At 55.9% G+C, this 24,496-nt stretch overlaps 1 protein-coding gene and 1 long non-coding RNA gene across 3 annotated transcripts in view; one reads left to right on the top strand and one right to left on the bottom strand.

The window, feature by feature from the left end:
* TRAPPC12 (trafficking protein particle complex subunit 12) overlaps window positions 1-19,905 on the top strand; it is a 64,474-nt gene extending 44,569 nt beyond the window's left edge. The window contains exons 7-12 of the mRNA XM_030844518.2: window positions 3,534-3,606; window positions 5,661-5,734; window positions 9,170-9,268; window positions 13,856-13,956; window positions 17,027-17,114; window positions 17,261-19,905. Of these exons, the coding sequence (XP_030700378.1) occupies window positions 3,534-3,606; window positions 5,661-5,734; window positions 9,170-9,268; window positions 13,856-13,956; window positions 17,027-17,114; window positions 17,261-17,503 (678 nt within the window). The 3' untranslated portion in view covers window positions 17,504-19,905. The remainder of the gene's footprint in view (window positions 1-3,533; window positions 3,607-5,660; window positions 5,735-9,169; window positions 9,269-13,855; window positions 13,957-17,026; window positions 17,115-17,260) is intronic.
* Window positions 18,288-23,037, bottom strand: LOC132598256 (uncharacterized). Of its 2 annotated transcripts, XR_009566279.1 has the most exons (3): window positions 22,444-23,037; window positions 20,180-22,153; window positions 18,288-19,525 (listed from the first exon to the last, which is right to left on the bottom strand). It is a non-coding gene; the product is annotated as an uncharacterized lncRNA (long non-coding RNA). The 2 variants fall into 2 exon arrangements; XR_011377917.1 differs by having other exon boundaries at window positions 20,180-23,037.
* Between the last annotated feature and the right edge of the window lie 1,459 nt (window positions 23,038-24,496).

Here is a 24,496-nt window from a genome sequence, read left to right as displayed (position 1 = left end):
AGGGTCGTTGCAGATCCCAGAACAGAGACTTGGGAATGTCGACCTCACCCCTCAGCAGCCCCAGCCCCGTGTGAAATCTGATGTGCCAGAGGTGACCCACAGCGTGCCGTAAGGTCACCCGAGTTGGCAGGCGGTCCCGCCCGACACCTGCATGATAGCCCAGCAACAGGCAGCCCTCGGTGGAACAGAGAGGTCTGGAATCTCCATCCTGGCATTGTTTACCTTGGCATCGAAGGTTCTCACTCTCTGACCTGCATGGAAAGAGAGCATTGCGTCAAGGTGTGATGCCCTGCCGGGGGGTGTCCACAGGCCGCGGCTGGAGGGGCTTTGGAGTCAGGCAGACGGGTGTTTCCAGGTGTGACCCTGACTTTTCCTGGTGGGGTGACCAGCCTGTGGAAGCCTGGGGAGGAGTGGTGTCACCAGCCACCTCCAGGCTGCTGTGTGGGTTAGATGACCAGCAACCTGGCACAGTGCGTGGTCCACGGGAGTGTTTAATATTCCTGCAGTGGCTTGGAGCAACTCCGAGAAGCCTCTTTTCACTTTGAAAAGCCTTTTTTCCAGAAGGTCCCCTAGGAGACTGGTAGGGCTGAGAAGGTCCCAGAACTTTCCAGAGAAATCTAAGCCCCTTTAGGGAGACCTGCTCTCACCTCAGTCTGAACACCGCAGGTCATTAGTGAGTCCTTGGGTCCTTGAGTTAGGGCCGGCCCCCAGGGGTCCAAAGATTGGACGCTTTGTGCATAAACGCGGTCGCTACAGCCACAGCCCACCCACAGCCCCGTGACAGGCTGACAAAGGACAGGACCAGGGCTCCTTCCATGAGAGCTTTCCCACAAACCGAGGTCCCCAGACCACCCATACTGGTGCTGCCTGGAGCCCATCAGAAGGGCCGGGTTTGGGCTGCGCCCTGCATAGGACTCAGAACCTGGAGTTTAAAATACCGGAGTCCAGGGTCATGCGTATGCACCAGGGCCCACGAACCCAAAAATGTTTGTAAGTGATCTTCCAAACCCAGGGTAACTGCAGAGAAGTCAGGGCATGGGTTTGTTCCCTTTAAATATGAGTAGGTGACCACATTGCCTGTTTGAGATCAAGTGGTCCTTTATTTATCTATCTATCTATCTATCTATTTATTTATGGCTGCATTGGGTCTTCGTTGCTGCGCGCGGGCGTTCACCAGTTGCGGCGAGCGGGGGCTACTCTTCGTTGCGGGGCGTGGGCTTCTTGTTGCGGTGGCTTCTCTTATTGCGGATCACGGGCTGTAGGTACACAGGCTTCAGTAGTTGCGGCACTTGGGCTCAGTAGCTGCGGCTCGTGGGCTCTAGAGCGCAGGCTCAGTAGTTGTGGCGCACGGGCTTTGTTTCTCTGCAGCATGTGGGATCTTCCTGGACCAGGGCTCGAACCCGTGTCCCCTGCATTGGCAGGTGGATTCTTATCCACTGCGCCACCAGGGAAGCCCTGAGATCAAGTGGTCTTGGTTACATATGGAGTCAGGCAGCTGGGATATTCGTACGAGGCGTATAGTTTTCTCCTTGGACAAAACAACCGAGCCCGGGCCTTCTGAGTCCTTTGTCTTCCCTCCGCTGCTGTCCAGAGTGTTGATGGCGTCTGCATTGCTGGAGTGATGCTGCCCGTCGCAGAACCAATCCAGGACAGCCCAGGACCCGCGGGTGGGGCGGGGGGTGTCGATGCAGCCTCTCAGCTCTGGTCACACCCACCTGCCGAAAGAACACCGGGTCCAGAACCGTCTCCCAGGCCCACATTTCCTCCTGGCTGCTCCCTATTCATGTCCAAGCAGCATCTTCACACACTCAAAACCACTGTCATTTCAGTATTGTAGTTACTTTCGGAAGTACGTGGCTTGCCCAGAGCCCAGCTGCTGCCGACCTGCCACCCCACGCTCGCGTTTCCGGAGCATCTTCCAGAATGGGTGCCGTGGGCGCGGCCCGTCTTGGTCGTTCTGGGAAGCAGACCCAGAACTGCTCACGGGCGTCCGACCTGCACCTGGACAGGAGGGACAGGAGGGGCATGCGGCCACGTTTGCCATCCGAGTAGCTCAGGCTTTGGGTGGGAGCGTTTCTACACTTTACGGAAACAACCTTCGGTAGATCAGCGTGCTGTTACTGTGACTGTGTGAAGTCATACGGGTGGGAACTCTCTCCCCCAGACACTGTTCTCCTGTGATTTAGCTCAGGCTGGAGGTAACTGGCCCCCCAGGTGGGTTGCCCAGATGTGTGGAGAGGCCCTGCAGGGGGCCAGGACCATTCCCCGACCCCGCCCTCCTGGAGTTTGTGCTTCCGATGATTCTCTCATGCTCTTTTGTTGTGGTTGGTTTTGCTGTCAGGCCTGCCCCTCCCCCCACGTCACATCCGTCAGCCCGTGAGTCGTGAGTCGGGGCCAGGCCTCGGGCCCTCTGCACTGTGCGTGGCCCCCGGGGCTGGGAAGAGCCAGGCCTCCCGCGTTTCTTCTTCAGAACCGCTTAGTCCTTCTCTTTGTTCCTGTCCCTCCTCAATGGTACCTTAGAGACCTTCTTTCCTGGTCAGTGTCTGTTTTTATGATTATTTATCAGAAGACCGATTGGCTGAAAAGTGTCATTTGACCTTGTTTGGACCAACTAGCTCACCTTTGAGGTTACAGTTTTGAAGCCCGGGTGTGTCCTGAGTGGTCACGGTAGGACAGGCCTTCGTGTTCACAGCGAACTGTCGTCCACCTTTCGTGAAGCGCTGACCCTTGGCGGCAGAGGAGGCCCAGCTGGCCCGTCTCTGTGTGGATGGGACGAGGCCAGTGAAAGCCCGGAGCAGCTGCTTCGCTGGTCGTGAGCTTCGGCTCTTGAGGGTGGGCCGTTTGGGGCAGTGCTGCCTTGCAGGGTGGCCCACTACACAAGGGGGTGTCTCCCCAAAGCACGTGGCCTGAAGTCGGCCGTCAGGGAAGCATGAGACCCCCGTTTTCACTTAGCACGTCTTTCTTTTCCTTCCCTGCAAACAGCCTTTACTATTAACACGTTTTTCTCCTCACCCTGCCCTCCAAAAGAACATAGGCTCTGCTCAGATCACCGTGGTAGCAACTTCTTTCCTTTCAGGGAAACCAAATCACAGAGGAAGCAACTCAAGGTTATTAGCCGAACAGTAAAAACTATGTAAAGTGACAGATGCTCAGAATTTATCTGATACATTTAAAAAGGCTGCACATCTCAGGTGCCCTCGAGGAGCGAGCCTGATGTTTTCACAGAAGTTAATAATCGTCCTCTTGTGTAACATTCCTGATGCTTTCCTGACAGACAGAGAATATCTGCCCCTCGTCTGGGGTCTCTGATGCTTTACGAGCGTCATAAACCCAAACCCCCCACCAGTCAGAGAGCAGCTCCCTGTTTGCCGTCATCTCCGTGCCTTGTGAGCAGCGAAGCTTAAAACGTGTCCCTGCGAAACGCTCCTTGACAAATGGGTTTCCATACAGAGAAATCTGCTTCTCCTGGAGTATATTGTGACAACGTCTAGAAGCAAATTCACTTCTGTTGTTCTTCCTTCCATTTCCCGCAGATCCTGACGAACTTGGAGCAGGGCCTGGCCGAGGATGGCGGCATGAACAGCATGGCCCCGGAGAACAGACAAGGTCAGTGCCGGACTCGCCTTCCTTAGACAGTCAGCCGGCATCGTCAGCGGACTCGGCCCCAGAGGTTTCTCTGTCTCATTCTTTTCCTTCTCACTCCGTAATGCACTCATCCTCTCATGCATTCATCTCCTCGGTCCTTTCTTGGACCAAGCCAGGCACCGTGGTTGGTGCTGGCATAAGGCACGAACCCCACTCTCGGGGAGCCCCGTGAGGCCGAGACCCTCCTACAGCAAATAACCCCAGAAATCAACGTGAGCGTCCACAGCAAGGTGGGTGCCTGGCCCGCCCGCCCGTGGGGAGCCTGAGGCCTGGGCGGAGCTGGAGAGGAAAGGAAGACGGGGCCCTGCGTGTGGAGCCTCGGGGGCCAGGCCATGGAAATGGGTCATTATGTGAGTGCTGGGCGGGCAGGGGCTGAACTGCGTTTTGAAAAGATTATCCTGGCTGAGATTTCTTGAGAACGTTAGAGAGAAGAACTTCTAATCATGCTTCAAAACCCAGCTCAGATGGGACCTCCCTGAGAGGCTGGCACCTCTGCACGTGAGCCTGTGGGCTTATGTGGTCTCCAGGGGCTCAGTGGTCCCCCGCTCTGCGCCTGACTTGGAGCGGCTGTCGGTGACCACGGGCGAGCACGGATGATGTGGGCAAGGGGTGGGCTTCCTCTGAAGCCACGCTGTGAGGAGACGGATGTGCCAGAAGCAGGAGAGGTGGCCTGAGAGGAGAACCCCCCGGGGCAGAGACCTGTGCCCATGCCTCGGGCACGGCGGGGCCCCGGGCGCCGTGCACCCCAGACGCGCTCGTGACTGTGGGAAAGGGGGAAGCATCCCAGGCAGGAGATGTCCATCCTCGAGGACCAACAGCTCTGGCTGCGTTTGTGCTTTAAACACAGATCCCTTTCTTTGAGAAATCCCAGGAGACCAGGTCTGTAGGTGCGATGTTCGTGCGTCCTTCTCAGTGATGTAAGTGCCGGTAGATAACAGGGGTCTGACGTGGGCATCTCCGTGCCCTGGGACATCCGCCCTCAGCATCTTTCCCACTCTGGCCATGTCATCCCACGGGGGGTCCGTGTTCTGGTGGCAGAGAGCAGGTAGTTGTTGGAGCTCAGGAAGCAGTGCCCGGAAACCTGACAGCTCACAGCAGATCAACAGATTTATAGGCAAAGAGGGGAAGAAAGCACTAGGAAGTCCTCAAAGATAGTCAAAATCAAATTCAGTTCACTGAGAATCCACATTTTACATTGGTTAAGGAAAGATATTCAGAATTTTTCTTTTCACGAAAATGATGTCATAAGGGGAATGTAAGCAGCTAATGTATATTTAATTGCTGAAAGGCAAAGTGAGTTACGTTCTTAATTCTGACAATTAAGTTTTGTGTCCTTTTCTCAAGCACTCCAGGAATAAGCGTCATTTCTAGGAGACTGTTATCCCAAAATTGACCCTTGGTCCCGGCAGGGGAGGAAGGTCAGCTTAAGGCAAGCTCGCCCAGTGGTCACCATTCACATGTGTCTGGGACGTGCTTCTCCCTGGTCCTGAGCTGGATGGCAGATTCAGCATCTGACCAAGCACCGGCCTCTCCAGCCTCCCCGCCCCGCATCCGCTCCACTCCCCCTGCCCTCAGAGCCTGCTGAGGCAGATGGGTTAGGAATTGTTGCTTCCACTTAAAAGGTCACAACACCTAGGCCTTGGGCAGGCAGGCCGCTGTTACCAGGGCGCAGCTGCTGACACCGGGGTGTGACCGTCCACCAGCCCTGCATCCGGGAGGCCTTCAGCCCATCCAGGTCACACCAGGAGTGGCCCCGCTGCAGGGCGAGGGCTGTCGTCTTGGCCGGCTTTTCCCATCTTTTGGACGTGCCGACCTGGGGACATGGCCCTGGTCGGCTCGTGGGATCTGTCCTCCCCGAGGCTGAGCAGGTCGCCAAGAGCACAGCCCAAGGTGTGGGCTGAGCAGCACAGGGAGCGGTGGCCTAGCCGGCTGACGGGGGCGGGGCGTCCATCTGTCTGGGTCGGGCCGGCGGCAGGACCCGCTCCCCATGCACTCACCGTACTCCGCTCTTGCAGCCTCCGTGCAACTGTGGCGGTCCCGCCTGGGACGGGTGACGTGCTCCATGGCCAATTGTCTGCTGCTCATGAAGGTATGATGTTCTCAGGGCGTGGGGGGGGGGGGAACCGCTGGGACCTCGAGGTGGTGTGCATGCGGGGGCGGTTATCGAGCAGAGAGGCCAGCGAGACACTCAGGATAAACGTCCTTTAATTTCTACTGAAAGAAATGTCAATAGAATGTAGAATTTACACTGCCAAGTTTAATTGTTCAAACAGGGGTCGAGATGATTTAATTGAAATCCTCCTCATGCTCTCAATTCTCTCTCCCTCCTGTTTTTCTCTGGATTCAGTCCCAGAGTTGGCCTCTGTTCCCCCCATTAGAGGAGGTGGTTTCCCTCGTCCTGACCTGACTTGCGCTCAATGGCCATGGCATCTGGGGACAGGCTTCCCCGGGAGACCTGCTCCTTAGCCCCGCACCCCCACACACACTGCCAGCCCCCGGGGAGGCGGCTGGGGGACGAGGAGGCTGAACCGAGGGCGTCGCTCCTTTGTTCCTCCATCCGTGCCTCCCTGGCAGGGCCCAGCGGCAGGGGCTGGAGGCTGCTGCCCGAATCAGTGAGCCGCAGACACCCAGAGCAGCTCCGTTAACATCTTCTGGGCCATTAAGAGGCCAGATCGTGGCCCTCCCACGGGCCAGCCCAGGGTCACTCCTGAGCTTGGTTTTAGCAGAGCAGAGCAGGCAAATGGCCGAGGGGAGAAGCGGGCTCCGGGAGCTGGTGTCTAACCCTGACAGGGCAGCCCCTTGAGGGGACCGCGTCCCGGGCCAGCTGTGGGTCCCATGCAGAAGGCCACGCTGGGTGTGCATTCGGCTCCTGCTCCAGGGCCCTGCCTTCCGTGCGTCGCTGTGACCCTGGGGTGCAGACTGCCTCGCGTGCCCCTCCCACCCCCGAGCCCCGGGGACCTCCCCGGAAACGAAGGCCCAGAAGGGATGCACTTGCAGCCCCCCTTGGACAGCGCCTTGGGGTTAAGGCGCTCTGGTTCTCTCAGCTCCTCCCTTCCTGCCACCGTGACCCCTGACACGGCGCCCCGTCCCTCCCGCGGGTGGAGGGAGCCGCCCAGGGCCACTGCCGCCTTCCTTCCGTGGAGCTCGCCGGCTCACGCGCAGAAACAAAGGACACATCGTAAAGTCACGGGCCGATCGGTGTCTCCTTGGTCACGGGCTGGGACACCTCAGGAGGGTCTCCTGTTCCACTGGTGGCTTCCTGTGTGCATTTTTAAGGCACATTAATAGAAAATTGTGGGATAAGAACACCCTTTGTCTACTGCTGGAGTGATGATACCACCAGGCGCCAGACTAAGTCTTGTACCTACGTTGTCGGGACTCAGTACAGAACAGATCACTGTGCTTCAAAAATACTTTTACCACAAGTGCAGTTTAATTTGAGATTTTAGATTATGCTTTCATTTCCACGAGTTAAAAAAAGGAATGAAAAATTTTGCGGCTGAGGCGCCAGCACGCGTGCGCATCCTGTCGCCACCTAGTGAGCGAGCCCGGAATTACAGCAGCGTCGGCCTCACCGGCGCGTCCCGTCCCTTCCGTTCGCGTGTGGGCGACGCTGGGTTACTTCAGCAGCCGCTTCTTATTCTGAATAACATTTCTGCTACGGCGACGTGAACGCTGATTCACCTTTTTAACGATGAGCAGTCTGTCCACACGCTTCAGCCTGAACGTGTGCCTGAAACACTGTCGCAGCCTGGGCACCCCAGCCCATCTGGGAGACTCAGGGCGCCGCGCCGCCCGCCTCCGTGCCCCGCCAGACGGTGCAGCTGCTGAGAGAAGAGGGGGAAGACGGAGCTAGAGCAGTCGGTCCCTGCGAGCGGCCGCGCCCGCCTGACCGCGGCCTGGACGGCGCTCGCCCTCAAGAGCGCCCTTCAGCCGGGGCCGCATTTCCTCCTTTCCTCCGGTAAATAAACGATTTCGTTAAATGGTCGTCCGCTGACAAGCTCTGGGCCGCGCTCCGCTCTGGTTTACTGGAGGCCGGGCTCCTTGGAACCGCCAGGGCCTGGGCCCGAGGCTGCAGCCACCCGGGGCTGCCACCCGGGCCCGGCGCCTCGTCTGAAAGCCTCCGCACGGGGTCCCCACGGCTGTGTCCGCCCAGCCGTGCTCTCCCAGGAGCGCCGCTCCGGCGGGACAGCGGCCGCATGCCTCTCCGTAGCAGGCCGGGGCGCCGAGACGTGGAGGTGTTAGGCGGCGACGCCGGCCACAGAGCCACCCGGAGACGCGGGCTGGGATCGGGGCGTGTGCACTGGCCTGACCCGGTGACACTTGGGCGCCGCCGGACACGAACGGCGAGGTGGCCTTCCGTTCGCCCTAAGCCTGAAGTGAGGCGTAGACGTTCAGCACAGTGGGTGATTCTCAGATGCTCCGAGGTGCCCCCGTCTCCCCGCAGAAGTCCAGGGCTCAGCAGCGCCGGACCCCAAGCCGGGCCTCAGCGTCCCTCGGGCCCCAGGCACCGGGGGTCACTGCCGCCCCGAGAGCGGGCTCTCGGCACACCCTCACCCGCGCGCTCCCGCTGGGCAGGGCGCGGGCAGCGGTGCCAGGAGCCGAGGGGGACAGGCAGGTACTGCCGGCTCGCCACCTGCACCAGCAAGTCCAGTTCGTCGTGAAGAGCTGCTCTCGAAGCTGCCAGAGTCTTTCCATTTTTTTTTTCTCTGCTAAACTGGAACGTTTCTTGTCGTCTGTCTTCATAACATCCAGTTAGCGAACTAGTAACGCCTGTCCCAGTTTTCATGACATTGGAAACGTAGACGACGAAAGAAAGAAAAGTACCTTGTGGGGTTTTACGAAGACTCAGTGAGGAGAACACTGCCGCGCGGCCTGCTGTTTGCTGACCCGGGAGACGCAGGGAGCTGTTCACACGAGCCCGGGACAGTGCCCACCAGCAGGCGGGACGGCGACCCTGCCGTCTGAGCTCGGGGCTGTTGGGGATTTGTCCTTGTGCCCCTGGCAATACGGCCAGGTGCCCCGGATGGCCTCCTCCCGCCAGAGCCAGCGAGCTCTCCCGGCCCAGCTGTTTTATGGGGCTTATGTTTGTCTGCATTTAAGAACTTTACCTCGAGTTTTAGTAAAGAAAATGTTTAAGAGACGCTATTAATAAATTCAGTTTCTGTGTCTGGCAGATGGAGGCAAGACAAAATTCACCAATTAAGGATTTTGTCAGAAAAGAAAGAGTGAGTCCAGGTGAAATACTAGTTGCTACTCAGAAGCTGGAAGAAGAAAGCCCCTCTGCCCTCAGTGCACAGCCAGAGCCCCTCGGGGAGAGGAAGGCTCTCAGGACCGTGGTTACACACAGAACTCAGAGCCTGGTTTGCTGGGCCATCTGCCGCCCTCACGGCGGTGCCACGTCCCACCTGCCCACGCATTCGTGTTCCCGCTTCACGTGAGAGTCTGCAGGTACCTGCGCTCCTGTAACGTGTAAAACAGCGTGCTCCTCCTAACTCTGGGATGCTCTCTGGGTCCCCCGCAGGATTACGTGCTGGCCGTGGACGCGTACCGCTCGGTCGTCCAGTACTACCCCCACCAGGAGCCCCAGCTGCTGAGCTGCATTGGCCGGATCTTCCTCCAGGTGAGCCGCGCGGCTGGCAGGGTGGGCCGGGGGTCGCCTTAGCGTGGATGCGGTAGATTGCAGAAAGAGAACAGGAAGTACATCAAGTCAGACTTCTGTGGCTGTAGAAGGGGCAGTTTTCTTGGTCCTGGCTTGACTGTGCTCCGGGTTTTGACGTGATTAGGAAGCCAATTGCTAGACGTGCATTTTCGTAGATTTTCATCTGGGAAGCGCTGAGATGGATTCCTTGAGAAATTGCCCTGTTGCAGGTAGAAGTGTGTTGACAAAACCGTCAGTAATCTTATTTTAAGTGGCTGCTAACGTAGCCAAAGCGCGCTTGAATCCACGTGCGTGGACAAAGGAGGTCCCGCTTGGAACCACGGTCCCGACAGTGCGGGAAGCCGGGACGTACCCGCTTTGCCAGGGATGGCGCTGAAGCCGGGACGCATTTGGTGCCGGGGTGCCGGGCGCCCATCCTCGCTCCTGTCCTCCCCACGACAGCAGGCCCACACTCGCAGGCCGAGCGCGGGTGCCTCAGCCCCGCACCCTCAGTCTCAAAGGGTGTCGACCGTAGCACCCGCAGCCTGGGCGGGAGCCTGATGGGGCCGTCCGTGGTGGTCAAAGCAAGGGGGATGGATGTGGGGAGGCGCTGACCCTGAGCGGGTGCCCTGCTGGGCCATCCTCCTCCGCCGTGTAACCGGCCCACTTTACAGAGGAGCAGACTGAGGCTTCCCGGGGCTCAAGTGACCTGCCTGAGGTCCCAGAGGTCAGGCCCACAGGAGGGATTTGAACAAGGTCACCCAGAGCCCAGGTTCTCTTCACTGATGTTGGTCCTGTCCTCCTGCACCTCCTGGCCACTACACACACGAATGCGTGCACACACGCACCCCACCTCCACCCCGTCCTCCACGCCACGCACAGACACAAGCGCGCACACACACAAGCGCACACACGCCGCTCCCCCAGGGGGGCATCCAGAGACAACCCAACAGTGATGGCCGCCTGTGTGTCGTCCAAGTCCCTCCCAGGATGCCCGGTTTCCCTGCCCCAGTCTCTGAAGCTTGACCTTCACTGAGTAACTCATGGATGTTGAAGAACGCGTGTTCTAGCATCTGAAAGACCCGGGTTTCTGTTTGTCCTTGGTGCTTACCTAGCCTTGACCCTGGGCTGGCCACCCTCCTGAGCTGCATCCTCTCCTCTGTGCACCAGGTACGCTCGTGGCTGCCTCTTGGGGTCCTTGTGCCGATGAAACGAGGCAGCCATGTAAAGAATGCCGTGCCCGGGATCTCGTGGTGCCCGGTTATTGTCCTGATTCTCGTACTAAAAGAATGCTCTGTATCTGCTCTAATTTCTCACTACTCAGGACGATCTCAGAAACTTCATTTCTGTCTTAATTTGCATAATTTGAGAAATGTATGCTGGAGGTCCATCTAGGAACCCTGAAATATGAAAGCACAGTCTTTCTGTGACAGTCATGGACCTGACGGCCCAGGGGAGGGACCCTGATGGTCAGACTGGGGCTTGGTCGGTGCTTCCGTGGAGACGTTTCTGGCCACAGAAGTATTCACATTTGCGCCTCCAGTACGTTGGGCTCCCCGGGGAAGTGTCCCCAGATCTCTGCAGTTATCGTTATAAGTGAAATTGGTCTGGGTTTGTGCGTGCGTATGCGTGTGTGTGTGTGTGTGTGTGTGTGTGTGTGTGTGTGTGTGAGTGTGCCCTTCTCAAAGCATTTGGTAGCTGTGTTCTGTCTTCATAAACATAGCTGCTTGCTTGCTTTCTCTGTCCTCTGGGATATTTTGGACACTCTGGAATTACATGTTCCTGAGAGATTTGAATAACTGACCTCAAAGAGGCCTCAGCCACCCTCCTAGGATTTGTTGGGTAACTTAATACTGTTACTAATGGCTTTAGTGTTCCACGCGTGAGGTTTTTTCTCTCTGTTTCTGGCATCAATTTTGGCAATTTAGAGTGCCAAGAAAATCACCTGTTTGGTCTGTGTATTCACATATGTTTTTGCTTAGAGTTCTGTAAAATATAGTCTTCTTTCGTAATTACTTCAATTTCACTTTAACTATAGTTATTTCTCCTTTTACATTTATAATTGTTTACTCATGCTTTCTTTTCCTTGATTAGTTCATCCACTTATTATCTGTTCTTCAAATAACTAGTTTGGGTTTGTTTATTTGCTTACTAGATACTTTGCAATATTTTTAATTGCCTTTTTATATTGTTTAATTTTTTACGCTGCCTCTGAGTCTTAGAAAATCAGTAGGATTTTAAATCCTAATTACGTTTTAATAATTATGAAGATGTGGACTTCCCTGGTGGCACGGTGGTTAAGAATCCGCCTGCCAATGCAGGGGACACGGGTTCGAGCCCTGGTCCGGGAAGATCCCACACACCGCGGAGCAGCTAAGCCTGTGTGCCACAAGTACTGAGCCTGCGCTCTAAAGCCCGCGAGCCACAACTACCAGAGCCCGCGTGCCTAGAGCCCGTGCTCCGCAACAAGAGAAGCCACCGCAGTGAGAAGCCTGCGCACCGCAACGAAGAGTAGCCCCCGCTTGCCTCAACTAGAGAAAGCCCGTGCACAGCAACGAAGACCCAATGCAGCCAAAAATAAATTAATTCTTTAAAAAAAAAAAAAAGAAATACAAGGATGTGAACTTACCTTCTAATGACCAGAAAAATCAGTAGGTGGCAAAGAAAATTCTAAGATCCCTTCGTTATCCCCCACTAGAAGACAGTTTCAGCGCAAGTCCTGTACCAGCTCCTTGAGGCCGTGCGGTGCAGAGGGCCAGCACGTGGTCTGGGAGTTGGACAGTCCCATTCTGTTATGTTAGCTTTGTGACCTGAGGAAACCGCCCAGCCTTTCTGAGCCTCATCTTTTTAATCCAGAGAGTGAAGAAAGGAGTGGGACCAAGAGCACAGCTTGTTAGAAGTTGTGAGCGGTGGGAAGCACTTAGCACAGCACCCAGCAGACATTTAGGGCTTGGTGCACCTTTGTTATCAGCTGGTGAGCGTCAGTATCTCCATCAGTATGCCCCTGGGCCCTGGAGGATGCAGGGTAAGTGAGCGCACTGCGGGGGACGCAGATGTTCAGGCCTCTTTGGGGGACCGCGGGTGCTCCCACCGTGTGCGTGAGGGCGGGGCCAGTAGACGCGCGGATGGTGCCACTTTGTTTCCTCCTCCTGGCGGGGTGTTTTTCGGGGCAGCATTGACAACAGAGAGGGGCCGGAGACCATGAGGGTAGCTTGATGGGCGCTGGCTGAGGACTCGAGATCCCCGGGTCGGCGACGAAGGGCACTCATTACTCACAGCAGCAGCAGTGCAGCCAGTGTCTTTGTGTCACCAAACACCAGGCCCTGGTTTCCCAGGGTACCGTGAAGGGGCCGGGTGCTGCCTGCAGGGGTCTCACTGTGGAGAGTAACCCAGACCCTCGGTGCTGGGTGGTGGGCACGCCTGCCCTCGGCTGCAGGGAGGTAGTACGCGGGCTTCCCTGGAAGGAAGGGGAAGGGAACAAGCGCTCCCGGCAGGTGGCTGGAGGACCCCGGGAATCGGGATGGGGGTGAGTGTGCAGAAGAGGGCGCTGACACTGCAGCTGCGATGCTGTCCCCTCGGCAGATGCAGAGACACCTCGTGGTGTGTTGTAAGGAGATGCCCTGGAGTCAGCTGCTCCAGAGCTGCTCCTTTAGGCCTGGAACACAGAGGCCTTTGTTCTTCCTTCACCCTGGTCGTAAGGTCTTTGTTGTCACAGGGTTTTCATTTTTCCTGTATTTTGCAGTCTAAGCCTTAGATCACTGATCTCCTTCCTCGTGCAGAAGGAGACCCGATTCCCTCTTAACCCCCCGCCCCCCAGGCTGTGGTCCGCAGCGATGGCAGGACGGGGGAGGGGGTTTAGCCATCAGGACCCCCAGTGGCTCTGGCTTCATTTTAGAGGGAGCTGAGGAGGTCTCCGTAACCGTTCGCTAAGAGCGCGGCCATTTGTTCGCACAATAGAATTCTGTATTATTGGGTCAGAATAGGACTGAAATTTGTTAGTTTGATGATCTCTGTCATTTTACTGGTCACAAATAACCCCCCAATAATTGACTGGGAGACTGTAATATTATACCAAAAGGTAAATGTTGTACTTTTTTAGTCATTCTTTTTTTTTTCTTTTTTTTTAACGAGAATATCAAGTTTAATTTGCCAAATATACAAGTTGGACTTGTGGAGCATGTTTTGCCTGGGTGCTACAAGGCAGAGGTTTCTTGAAATGATCCACGGGCAGGTTTAAGAACGGGCCCGGGGCCTGGCCGGAGTCGGGAGGTATTTTTAGTTTTCATAATGCTATGCCAGGATTCCTTTTGAAGGGTACAAATTAAAAACTGTAAGAGACTTGTTAACATGCAGGTGTATTAACCACTCACTTGCTGATGTAGAGATAGATGTTGACGTCCTGCTGTATCCTAAATGGCTCTTACTTTTTTTTGGTAACAAAAAGTGATCATCAGTAAATGGTTATACCAGAGTTTTACCCTGCCTGGTACATAACATGAGGAAACTGTGTATGTGGGTTTAGATTTAACATTTGTCAGCTGAACTGACTACATAATTTTGTCAAAGCAGATTGGAGACATAAAGACAGCTGAAAAGTACTTTCAAGACGTAGAGAAAGTAACACAGAAACTGGATGGACTGCAGGGTAAAATAATGGTTTTAATGAACAGGTATGTATTTTTCCTTTATTTTTCCTTCCAGTTTTACTGAGATATAATTAACTTACAGCCGGTGTAAGTGTAAGGTGTGCAGCATGGTGATCTATCTGATTTCCATACTGACATCATGGAGTGAGGACCACAGTAAGTTCACTGAACATCCATCATCTCACATGTAACGTACGGCCGTGTTAACTATGATCATCGTGTTGCACACTGCATCCCTAGTACTTATTTATAACTGGAAGTTTGTACCTTTTGACCACCTTCATCTAATCCCCCCTCCCCCTTCCCCTCCACGGGCAACCACAAATCTGATCTTTTTCTGTTTGTTTGAAGTATAATTGTCTTGCAACACTGTGTTAGTTTCTGTTATACAACATAGGGACTTGATATTTCTATAGCTTTCAACCTATCACCACCATTAGTCTAATTATGACGTGTCTCCACACACAGTTCTCACATTATCACTGACTGCATTCCTCACACTGTGCATTTCAGACCCGTGACATGTTTATTTTGCACCTGAAGTTTGTCCCTCTATATCCCCCTCCCTTAATCACCTGTTTCTGTCCTCCCCTCACCCACCCCACTTCTGGCAACCACCTGTTTGTTCTCTGTGTCTGTAACTCTGTTTCTGTTCTGTGTTTGTTCGTTTTTAGATTCCACATATAAGTGAAATCGTACAGTATTTGTTTTTCTCTGACTTATTTCACTTAGCATAATGCCCTCTAGGTCCATCCATGTTGTCACAAATGGTAAGATTTCATTCTTTTTTATGACCAAGTAATATTCCATGCACTGCACGCACACCCCTTTATCCATTCATCTGTTGATGGACACTTAGATTGCTTTCTGTATCTTGGCAATTGTAAATAATGCTGCAGTGAACGTAGGGGTGCATGTATTTTTTTCTAATTAGTGTTTTTATTTTCTTTGGATAAATACCCAGGAGTGGAATTGCTGGCTCATATGGCAGCTCTATTTCTAGTTTTCTGAGGACCCTCCATACTGTTCTCCACAGCGGCTGCACCAGTTTACATTCCCACCAACAGGGCACAAGGGTCCCCTTTCTCCACAGCCTCACCACCACTTGTTACTTGCTGTCGTTTTGGTAACAGCCATTCTGTCAGGTGTGAGGTGGTATCTCATTGTGGTTTTCATTTGCATTTCCCCGATGATTAGTGACATTGCGCAGCTTTCCATGTGTCTGGCCATCTGTATGTCTTCCTTGGAAAACTGTGTATTCAGGTCCTCTGCCCATTTTTTAATCAGGTATTTTTGATGTTGAGTTGTTTGAGTTCTTTGTTAACCCCTATTTGATATATACCAGTTGCAAATATCTTCTCCCATTCGGTTGGCTGCGCTTTCATTTTGTTGAGTTTCCTTCACTGTGCAAAAGCTTCTTGGTTTGATGTAGTCCTGGCTGTTTGTTTGCTTTTGTTTCTCTTGCTTGAGGAGACAGATCCAAAAAACTATTGCTAAGACTGATGTCAAAGAATACTGCCTGTATCTTCCTCTAGAAGTTGTATGGTTTCAGGTCTTACATTTAAGTTTTAAATTCATTTTGAATTTACTTTGGTGTGAGTTAGGAGTCTAGTCTGATTCTCTTGCATGTAGCTGTCCTGTTTATCCAACACCATTTATTGAAGAGTCTTTGCCTCATTGTATATTCTTGCCTCCTTTGTCACAGATTAATCGACCATGTAAGTAGGGGTTTATTCAGGTCTTCTGCCCAGGTTTTAATCTTTTTTTATGTTGAATTGAATGAGCTGTTTATTTTTTTTAGTATTTATTTATTTATTTGGCTGCATTGGGTCTTGGTTGTTGTGGCACACGGGATCTTCGTTGCAGCAAGTGGGCTCTTCGTTGCAGTGCACGGGCTCTCTAGTTGAGGCATCCCGTGGCATGTGGGATCTTAGTTCCCCAACCAGGGATCGAACCCGCATCCCCTGCATTGGAAGGCGGATTCTTAACCACTGGACCACCAGGGAAGTCCCTGAATGAGCTGTTTATATATGTTGGATATTAACTCCTTATAGGTCATATCACTTGCAAATATTTTCTCCCACTCAGTAGGCTGCCTTTTCATTTTATCAATGGTTTCCTTTGCTATACAAAAGCTTTTAAGTTTAATTAGGTCCCATTTGTTTATTTTTGCTTTTATTTCCTTTGCTTTAGGAGACGGATCCAAAAAAAATATTGCTACTATTTATGTCACAGAGTGTACTGCCTACGATTTCCTCTAGGAGTTTTTTGGTTTCTGGTCTTATATTTAGGTTTTTAATCCATTTTGAGTTTACTTATTTTTTTGTATGGCATGAAGGGATGTTGTAATTGCATTCTTTTTTGGGGGGGGGGGCGCCTGGGGCCATGCCACAGGGCACAGGGCTTGCAGGATCTTAGTTCCCTGATCAGGGGTCGAACCTGGGCCCCAGCAGTGAAAGAGCCGAGTCCTAACCACTGGACTGCCAGGGAATTCCCTCTAATTTCATTCTTTTACATGAGGCTGTCCAGTCTTCCCAACACCACTTGCTGAAGAGACTTTTCTCTGCTGTATATTCTTGCCTCCTTTGTCATAGATTAGTCGACCATAGGTGTGTGGGTTTGCCTCTGGGCTTTCTTTCCTGTTCCATTGATCTATGTCAGTTTTTGTGCCAGTACCATACCGTTTTGATCATTGTAGATTTGTAGTATAGTCGGAAGTCAGAAAGCGTGATTCCTCCAGCTCCAGTTTTCTTTCTCAAGATAGTTTTGGCTATTCGGGGTCTTTTGTGTTTCCCTACAAATTTAAAATTCTTTTGTCCCAGTTCTGTGAAAAATGCCATCGGTATTTTGATAGGGATTGAATTAAACTAACAGACGTCAGACCCAGTGCAGTTTGCTCCCCAGAATGCCCTGTCCCCTGCCATATCTGGAAAGCACTGACACCACCTGGCTCGGGTGACGCCTGAGGGGCCAATGCTGCCTGGTCCTCCCTGTGGGGTTCCAGTTCTGGGAGCTGCCCCGTCAGTGCTGCTGCCACGCACCTGCCCGCATCCTGACTTTCCTGGTTAATCCTCTGTGCGTTGCTTATTTCCAGAGCTTTCCTTCACCTCGGTCAGAACAACTTTGCAGAAGCCCACCGATGCTTCACAGAGATTCTAAGGATTGACCCAGCAAATGCGGTGGTAAGACACCCGAGCAGAGGCGGCTCCCCCCACCCCGTGCCCCCCGCCCCTCCCAACAAGTCTGCCGGCATCAGGCACTCTCATGGGGGCCAGGGAGGTCCTCGGGCCCTGTGAGGCCGCATCCAGTCCCGCGTGTCCCCCTCCAGGCCAACAACAACGCGGCCGTGTGCCTGCTCTACCTGGGCCGACTCAAGGACTCGCTGCGGCAGCTGGAGGCCATGACCCAGCAGGACCCGCGGCACTGCCTGCACGAGAGCGCACTCTTCAACCTGACCACCATGTACGAGCTGGAGTCGTCCCGGAGTCTGCAGAAGAAGCAGGCTCTGCTCGAGGCCGTGGCCAGCAAGGAGGGGGACTGCTTCAACACACAGTGCCTCAAGCTGGCCTAGTTCCCACCTGACGCCCGAGCCGACAACCCCCCGCCCCGGCGTCTGCGAGCCGGCCTTCTCCATCCAGCCGAGGCCCAGGCCGCTCCGGCCGTTTGCACACGCGGGGTGAACATAACCCAAGGGAGGGAGGGGGTCCAGGGCGCCTCGGCCCCTCCTGTGCATTCCTGGAAGCTGACCTGCTTCGTGTGCTAAGCTGAGCCACGTAACACAAACCGTTCTCGCTCCGAGCCTGAATGTTCTAGAGGATTCACAGGTAGATAGATAAGGGGGAAGAGAGACCATTCGTCCCCACCGGCGGCCCAAAGCGAACCGCGTCCACTCAGCTCCTTTCCCAGCCCGTGCTGCTCACCTCGGGCGGCCTGGTGAAGGGTGAACGAACCCGTCCTTCCTCCTCCTGCATTTGCACATCAGAGGGAGCGGGGGCGGGGACGCCTGGGGGTGGGTTCCGGAGAACTCGGGGCCCTACTGCACAGAACGAGGGCGGGCCTCACAGCGTGGACACTGTCCTCTCAGGTCTGAGGGTCAGGGCGTCTGCGGTCCTGTTTACACGGTCACTCCTGCTTTCAAAGTCTCTGAAGTACCTGAGTGCTTCTTCACTAAAGAACTCTGGCCAGGGTCCTTTAAATATCCAGCTATTCTAATACACTTTAAAATGGAATTCACTTTAAAGACTCTGAGATAAACATCTATTGCGTAGAGCAGAGCGAAGCTGTATTTCTGGTCATTTTTGTAATAGAAAGTAAAAATACAAGTGCAGCGTCTACTGGGCAGATGGTCCCAATGCAATTGTTGAAGTACAGCTTCATTACACATTAAAATAGGAGAAAAAGATGAGACCACCAAGAGGACTGTGGGGTGCCAAGGAGGTTCTAAAATCGTCTCTTTTCAAGAAGAAAAATCAGAACTCCTTATGTTTCAAAAGCCCCAAAATACGCCATTTTAGTTTCTTCACCTTGAGGGTTTTCCTTCAAGTCTGGCGGCGGGTGCGGGGGGCAGAGGTGCTGGTTTACAAGGCTCGGCCTCCACCTTGAACCTGCGCGGGGCGGGAGGCGTCCGCTCGGATCCCCTCGGATTCCGGAACCGTCCTTCCCGGGTCCGCCGTGTACCGAGCGGGTAACACCACACAGGCTCCCGGGGGCGGAGGCCAAGCCAGTCAGAAACCGGACTCCAGGTTCCCCAGTAAATCAGTATTTGCATCCTGGACGCACCCTCCCCGACCCCCATTCCCTCCGGGGGCGTCGAGACAGGCAGGGAGAGCACTAAACCCCTGCCGTCTGGGGCTCGCTGAGGCTCCGCACGTTTGCAGATCCTCAGAGGCAGCGAGGGAAGCGTGCCCCGGGTGTCTGTAAGGTCTGGGGTAACAGCTGTACCTTATCTAGTTCGCACTCCGTTTTCCCTCCGCCCATCACAGACTCCTGGGAAGCGCCCAGAAAGCTCTTCCCGCACAGGCTCCCCAAAACTCACAGTTTGAAGCCTTCACCCCAGCGTGACCGTCTGTGGAGACGGGCCTTCGAGGAGGTGACGCAGGTGAGGTGAAGTCACAGGGTGGGGAGGAGAGGCCACGTGCGGACTCGGCCATGGAGCGAGGCCTGGGAGCAGCCAGCCCTGTGGCACCTGGAGCTCTGACGTCCAGGCCCCAGAGCCGCTATTGGTGGCATCTGTCACAGCAGCTGAGCTGGCAAGACACCCACTCCCCTTCCTGCGCTCCCTGCGCCAATGCTGTGGGCAGCCTGCGGGGGAGCAGGGCCCCTGCCACCGCTCGCCTCCGCCCTTCCATGACCTGTGTCCTGGACGGCGCGGGGCGGCCTGTCCGCTGTGGCACCCTCGGGCCTGGGACGGCCCTGCAGCCGGTGAGCCCAGGAGTGACTGAGCCAGCACGAGCCAGTCTGAGCCAGTCCAAGACGGGGCCAGCCCCCCCAACCCCCAGCCAAATGCTCACCAGGCGGGAGACCTGTCAGCCATGAACCTCGTGGGGATGCACACCCAGACCTGGCTTGTAGGAGCAGAAAGAGATGAGCTTTTCTGGAAAAGAAGTTTGCAACCGAGTCAAAATTTTACAGTAGGGGAGTGGTTTCACTAATTGCCCCATATTCCTAAGACGCGTTTATGCAAGACCATGTTTAAAAAGTTAATGACATGGAAAAGTACTCAAAAGAAATGTATATTTACATAATACGTGCATATGTTAACGGAAGGGACTGAAAAGTAATACTAGATGTTAAATCAGTCACAGCAAAAGGATGAGCACAATGGCATTTTTATTTGCCCTTCTGTGACTCTGAACCTCACATTTTTCCACATTGTGTGTGTGTGTGTGTTGTTTTTATAACCAGAGGGGAAAAAATCATCAAAATTGGTAAATGTTTTGCCTTTAAAAAATAAAAAGTGATTTAAAAATTATAGTGATAGTGTGACATGCTCTATAATTGAACAGTATATACAGCAATTAAAAGGAATGGTCTGGACATGTATTCACATGGACATATCCCAAACCTGCTCAAATAATCAAGATTAGGATTGTATATACAATGAAATGCCATTTATTTTTAAAATACAAACATTGTTTGTAGGTACACGTCTGCAGAACTGGAGAAAAACAGGTGCAGGGACCACGTGGCTCAGTGAGTGTCCCAGGGGAGCGAGGAAGGGGCTAGGGGATGGTCCTGGGAGACTCACCAGTGTCTGCAGAGCGCCAGGCCTTTTTTTAGAATGGTGGTTTTTTAATGTCATCCTTTATGCTTTCTCTCGATTTCTGGAAATACAAAGTAATTGACACCTGGTTGCAGATGGTTCCCACTGCTGCCACGGAAGGCCAGCCGGTCCCTGCGGGTCGGGTGTCACGACACAGGGACACTCAGACAACCTCGTCATCCTGGGGCCTCAGCGGCCCACGGGGAACAGCGCTAGTGCCCTGGGAGGGGCGAGGCCTGACCTGGCAGTGGGAGCCGCAGTGCAGGGCTTTCCAGGCTCCACAACCCTCAGGGCCCGGGGAGGAGAGAGCACACAGGAGCGAGGGGAGCAGAGTGAGGAGGGTCGCTTCACCAACAGCCTTGGCGGGAGCGCTGATGCTGCTGGACCGCAGGCGCCCGAGACCCACGGCCCACAAGGGTGTGCGGCACCCTTCGCGATCACGGAAAGCAAAGCCAAACCAAAAACCGGGACACAGCGTTAAGTGTCGCCCCGTCCGGAATACAAATACTTCAACCCATACCGTATACTCGAGCCACAGAGAAAACGTCAGTCATTCCTTCCACGTGCTGACGCTAACAAGATGTGCCGTCCAGGAAAGCAGTGCTGGGGCCACACCCAAGGTCTGCAGTGCATTTTCCAGGGGCGTGGCTGGGGCCCATCGCGGGAAGGGGCTTCACACGCTGCCTCGGAATTGTTCGGGATAGCGACGCGTGTGTTCATGTTCTGTGACACTCACCTGCATGTGCACATGCACACACACGCACACACAGGACAGGCCGTGCAGGACGATTCCCTCAAATAGACCTGTGGAGCCCGGGACGGTCCCTCCGTCCCCGTGAGGCTCGCCCAGGGCCGGAGCGGCCACTCGCCCTGGACCCCACGCAGCGCACGCTGCCAGCTGCGCGTGAGGACCAGGCCCGGCCGGCACGGAGCTGGGCTGCGGCCCCGAGACCCCGGCCGCCACCTGGGGGAGAGGGCCGCTCATTCAGCGAGGTCCGCTGGGCCACCAGCGCTGTGATCCGGTGCAGCTTCCACGGCCTTGGGTTCCCTCGCCTGGTCCTCACGGCCAACCCCAGGCACTCCCAACAGCGGGGCATCTGGCGGGTGCCGGGCAAGGTGGGAGAAGGCGCGAGAGAGACTCGCTTCAGCCAGGAAGACGACGAAACAGTCCATGGAGGACGCCCCCTCGAGACGGCGCCGATGTGGCCAGCAGACAACACAGGCGCCCAGGGTGACTGCGATGCCAGGTGGCCACGTGCGGCCAGACAGCAGGGTGGACTCCGGCCACCAGTCAGGAGCCTTCAACTAAGGATCCCTCCGGGAGGATGTGACCCGGGTGCACCCATGCGGGGGGGGCCGGGGACCAGCGGAGCCGGGGGACAGCGACAGGGGCACCGACAGACACGTTCCTGGGGCAGGACCGGCAGGGCCGGCGGCGACAGGGAAAGGGTTTTGGTTTCAGAGACGGGCGCCGTCCACCAGGACGACAACCTGGGACACCTGCGAGCAGTGCGGACGGTGCCCAGGGCTCCATCCTGGCCCACGGGTGTGCCGGGTCCTCCCCACACCCAGCACTGGGGAGACGCCGGCCTGGGGCCAGCCCTTGCTCACCGCCTGCACGACTGTGGGTGGAAAGCTGAACCCTCCCAGCCCCAGGGTCTCATCTGAAAGACTGGGTTAGTTTCCCGAAGCTGCCGCAGCAAATCACCACGGACAGGGCAGCTGGACACCACCCGTGTCCCCCACCTCACATGCAGGCCAGCGGTGCGCACCCCAGGCGTCTGTGAGCCCGGCTCCTCTGGGGGCTCCGGCTGCAGCCCCCTCCTCGGTCCTCAGGGGTCCTCACACGTCTGCCTCCGTGGCTGCTCTTCTTGTAAGGGCCCCAGGCCTCGGTTCAGGGCCCGCCCTCACCCAGGAGGACCTCACCGAGAGCCCTGTCCAATCACATCTGCAAAGGCCCTATTTCCAAATAAAGTCACGCTCTGAGCTCCCAGCTGACGTGAATTTTCGGTGGTTAGTATCCAGCCCACGACCCCTGCTGGTAGCACTCTCGGGAGGATTAAAGCGGATTTGTTAGATACCCGGGAACAAACCACCTGCCGTGCTTCTGGGTCCGCGCGGGCAGCCCCTCTGCCTTACACCCTCTACAGCCCCCAGGGAGTGTGGCTCTGCCAGCGTGTCCTTGTGTGCCCCCTCCGTGCCCTGCAGGGGCCATCGATAACGTCGGGGCACCCCACGTCCTGCCTCACCTGACAGCCATCAGGGTTAATTAACGATGGGGCGGGCCCAAAAACATGGGTGCAAAAGCAAATCGCATTGATTTCATTGTATCCTTTGCTCGGCTCCTGTATCACTCAGATGAGATCCCCTTCGGGTTTTAGAACTGGGGATTTCTTGGAAGAGTTTGTGCAAAACAAACACAAGCATCTTAAACCTGGAAAATAAAAGGCATTAAAATACAATAACAAGACGAAGACAAAGGAGGGGGTCTGAGCGGAGGACTTCTTTCCTTGGAAAATCAGACCTCATTCCACAACAGGTCGCTGTGCACACAGGCCCAGGGTGCTGAGCTGCAGGACGAGCCAGCCCCAGACCCACCGACCTGGGTGCCCTCCTCCCATCAGGACCCTGGCCGCTACCGCATTTCAGAGGGTGCTTCGAAAAATAACGACTTCCTAAGGCAGAGACGTGAGAACACCTGGGAACTCAGAGAAGCAGCACCTGCTCCCTGGGAAGCTGCCGAAGGTTCTCCCAAAGCAGCAGGGCGCGGCTACGCCAACAAGCGGCCCCAGCCCCCCAGGCTCCTCCCCTGCCTCCAGAAGGGCCCCTCCCGCCCCAGGGCCCCCAAGCACACCGGGAGGATGCACGCTGGGAGCTGCAGCACCCTTGTCCGGGGCTGGGGTGCGCGCGCGCCCACGCTCAAACATCTTTGGAGGCAGAGTTCCCATCTTCGTCAGCAGGATTAGGGCTGTGCGATTCAGTCCCGGTGCTGAGCTGCCTGGCGGCCTCGGCAGCCAGGGGAGCCCCCTCGGTCCGCGGAGGGCTCTCCACCGCTCCTGGATGCCGGAGGCCGGTGTTCTGCGCCAACACGAGGAGCCTGACTTCATTTTCCAAGGGAAAGCTCTTCAGCTTCCGCTGTCAGTGTGCCATGGACCGGGCGGCCGCAGTGGGAGGGGCCCGTCAGGAGGGGCCCACGAGGGGTCGGTGCCGCAGACCCCAGGGCTGGCTCTCCCTCTGCGCCAGGAAGGGGCCCCCCAGAACCCGACCTGCCGGCCCCCGCTCCTGGTCTGCAGCCCCTGAGCTGCGGGAACTCGGGGCCTGTGCTGCGTCCCGCGCTGGTGGCGGGGACGGACGGAGACACAGGGCTCGGCCCGCCGGCTCCGGAGCGGCTGTTCCCCGCGGCAAGGCTTGCGGCAGCCCTCACTTCTGAGGAGCTGCAACCCGCAAAGTAAGCGTGAACCCTGCTCTGATCCGCCTCCAGGGGCTGCCGCCCTCGCCCGCGGGCTGCCGGGGAGGTGTGTTAGAGCCCAGGGAGACGGGCTCCCTCCTCAAGCGACATAGGCCGCGGTTCCTCGCCCTGGCGTGGAGCCCGAGCGGCTCCGCCCCACATCCGGGAACCGCGCGGCTCCTTCCGCACGTGGGAGACGCCCGCCGCCTCTCCTCTGAGCTCCCGACCCAGAACGCCAGCCCCGGGAAGCGTGCGGCGGGAGCTGGGCAGAGACCCACCCCTCCCGGGCAGTGGGCTGCGAGCAGCGAGGCCCCAAACCCGTCTGCACCGAGTTCCCCGGCGGGGCTGACCTGCGGAACTGAGGGTCAGGCACCTGCCCGTCACCCGGATGCACTCCCGCCAGCCCTGCGAGGCCTGAGCTCCAGGGAGCAGCACAGGATCGGGGTCCCCGGTGGGACGAGGCCCATCACCTGGGCTAAGCCTCGTTAGCAGCAGGCGTCAGCCCTCCCCTCAGCACCCGCCCACCAGCCTCCACGTGACCCCCCGCCAGCCGCGGGCACCACCTCCTCCTGTCCTGCTCGCGTGTCTGAGCTCTGGCTCTGCCTGCAGGGTCGGGGGGCTCTGCTCCTGACTTCCGGCCAATCAGCCCGCACCACCACCTGCTGCGGCTGGGCACCGCCCCCGCTCGCGTTCCTACCAGTCACCCCGTCAGTACCTCCTTAAAGAGACTGACTCCACCTCCACTCAGGATGACTCCTCCCAAGGAAACTGAAAAGCCGTCTGGGGCTTACCAGCAATTTGGTCCGAACGAACGCTTCCTCGCAGTTCACTAAGGACTGCCACCAGCTTCCGGG

The sequence above is a fragment of the Globicephala melas genome, chromosome 12 (genome assembly GCF_963455315.2).
Source record: "Globicephala melas chromosome 12, mGloMel1.2, whole genome shotgun sequence".
NCBI lineage: Eukaryota > Metazoa > Chordata > Mammalia > Artiodactyla > Delphinidae > Globicephala > Globicephala melas.
This window is presented reverse-complemented; position numbering and strand designations above follow the sequence as displayed.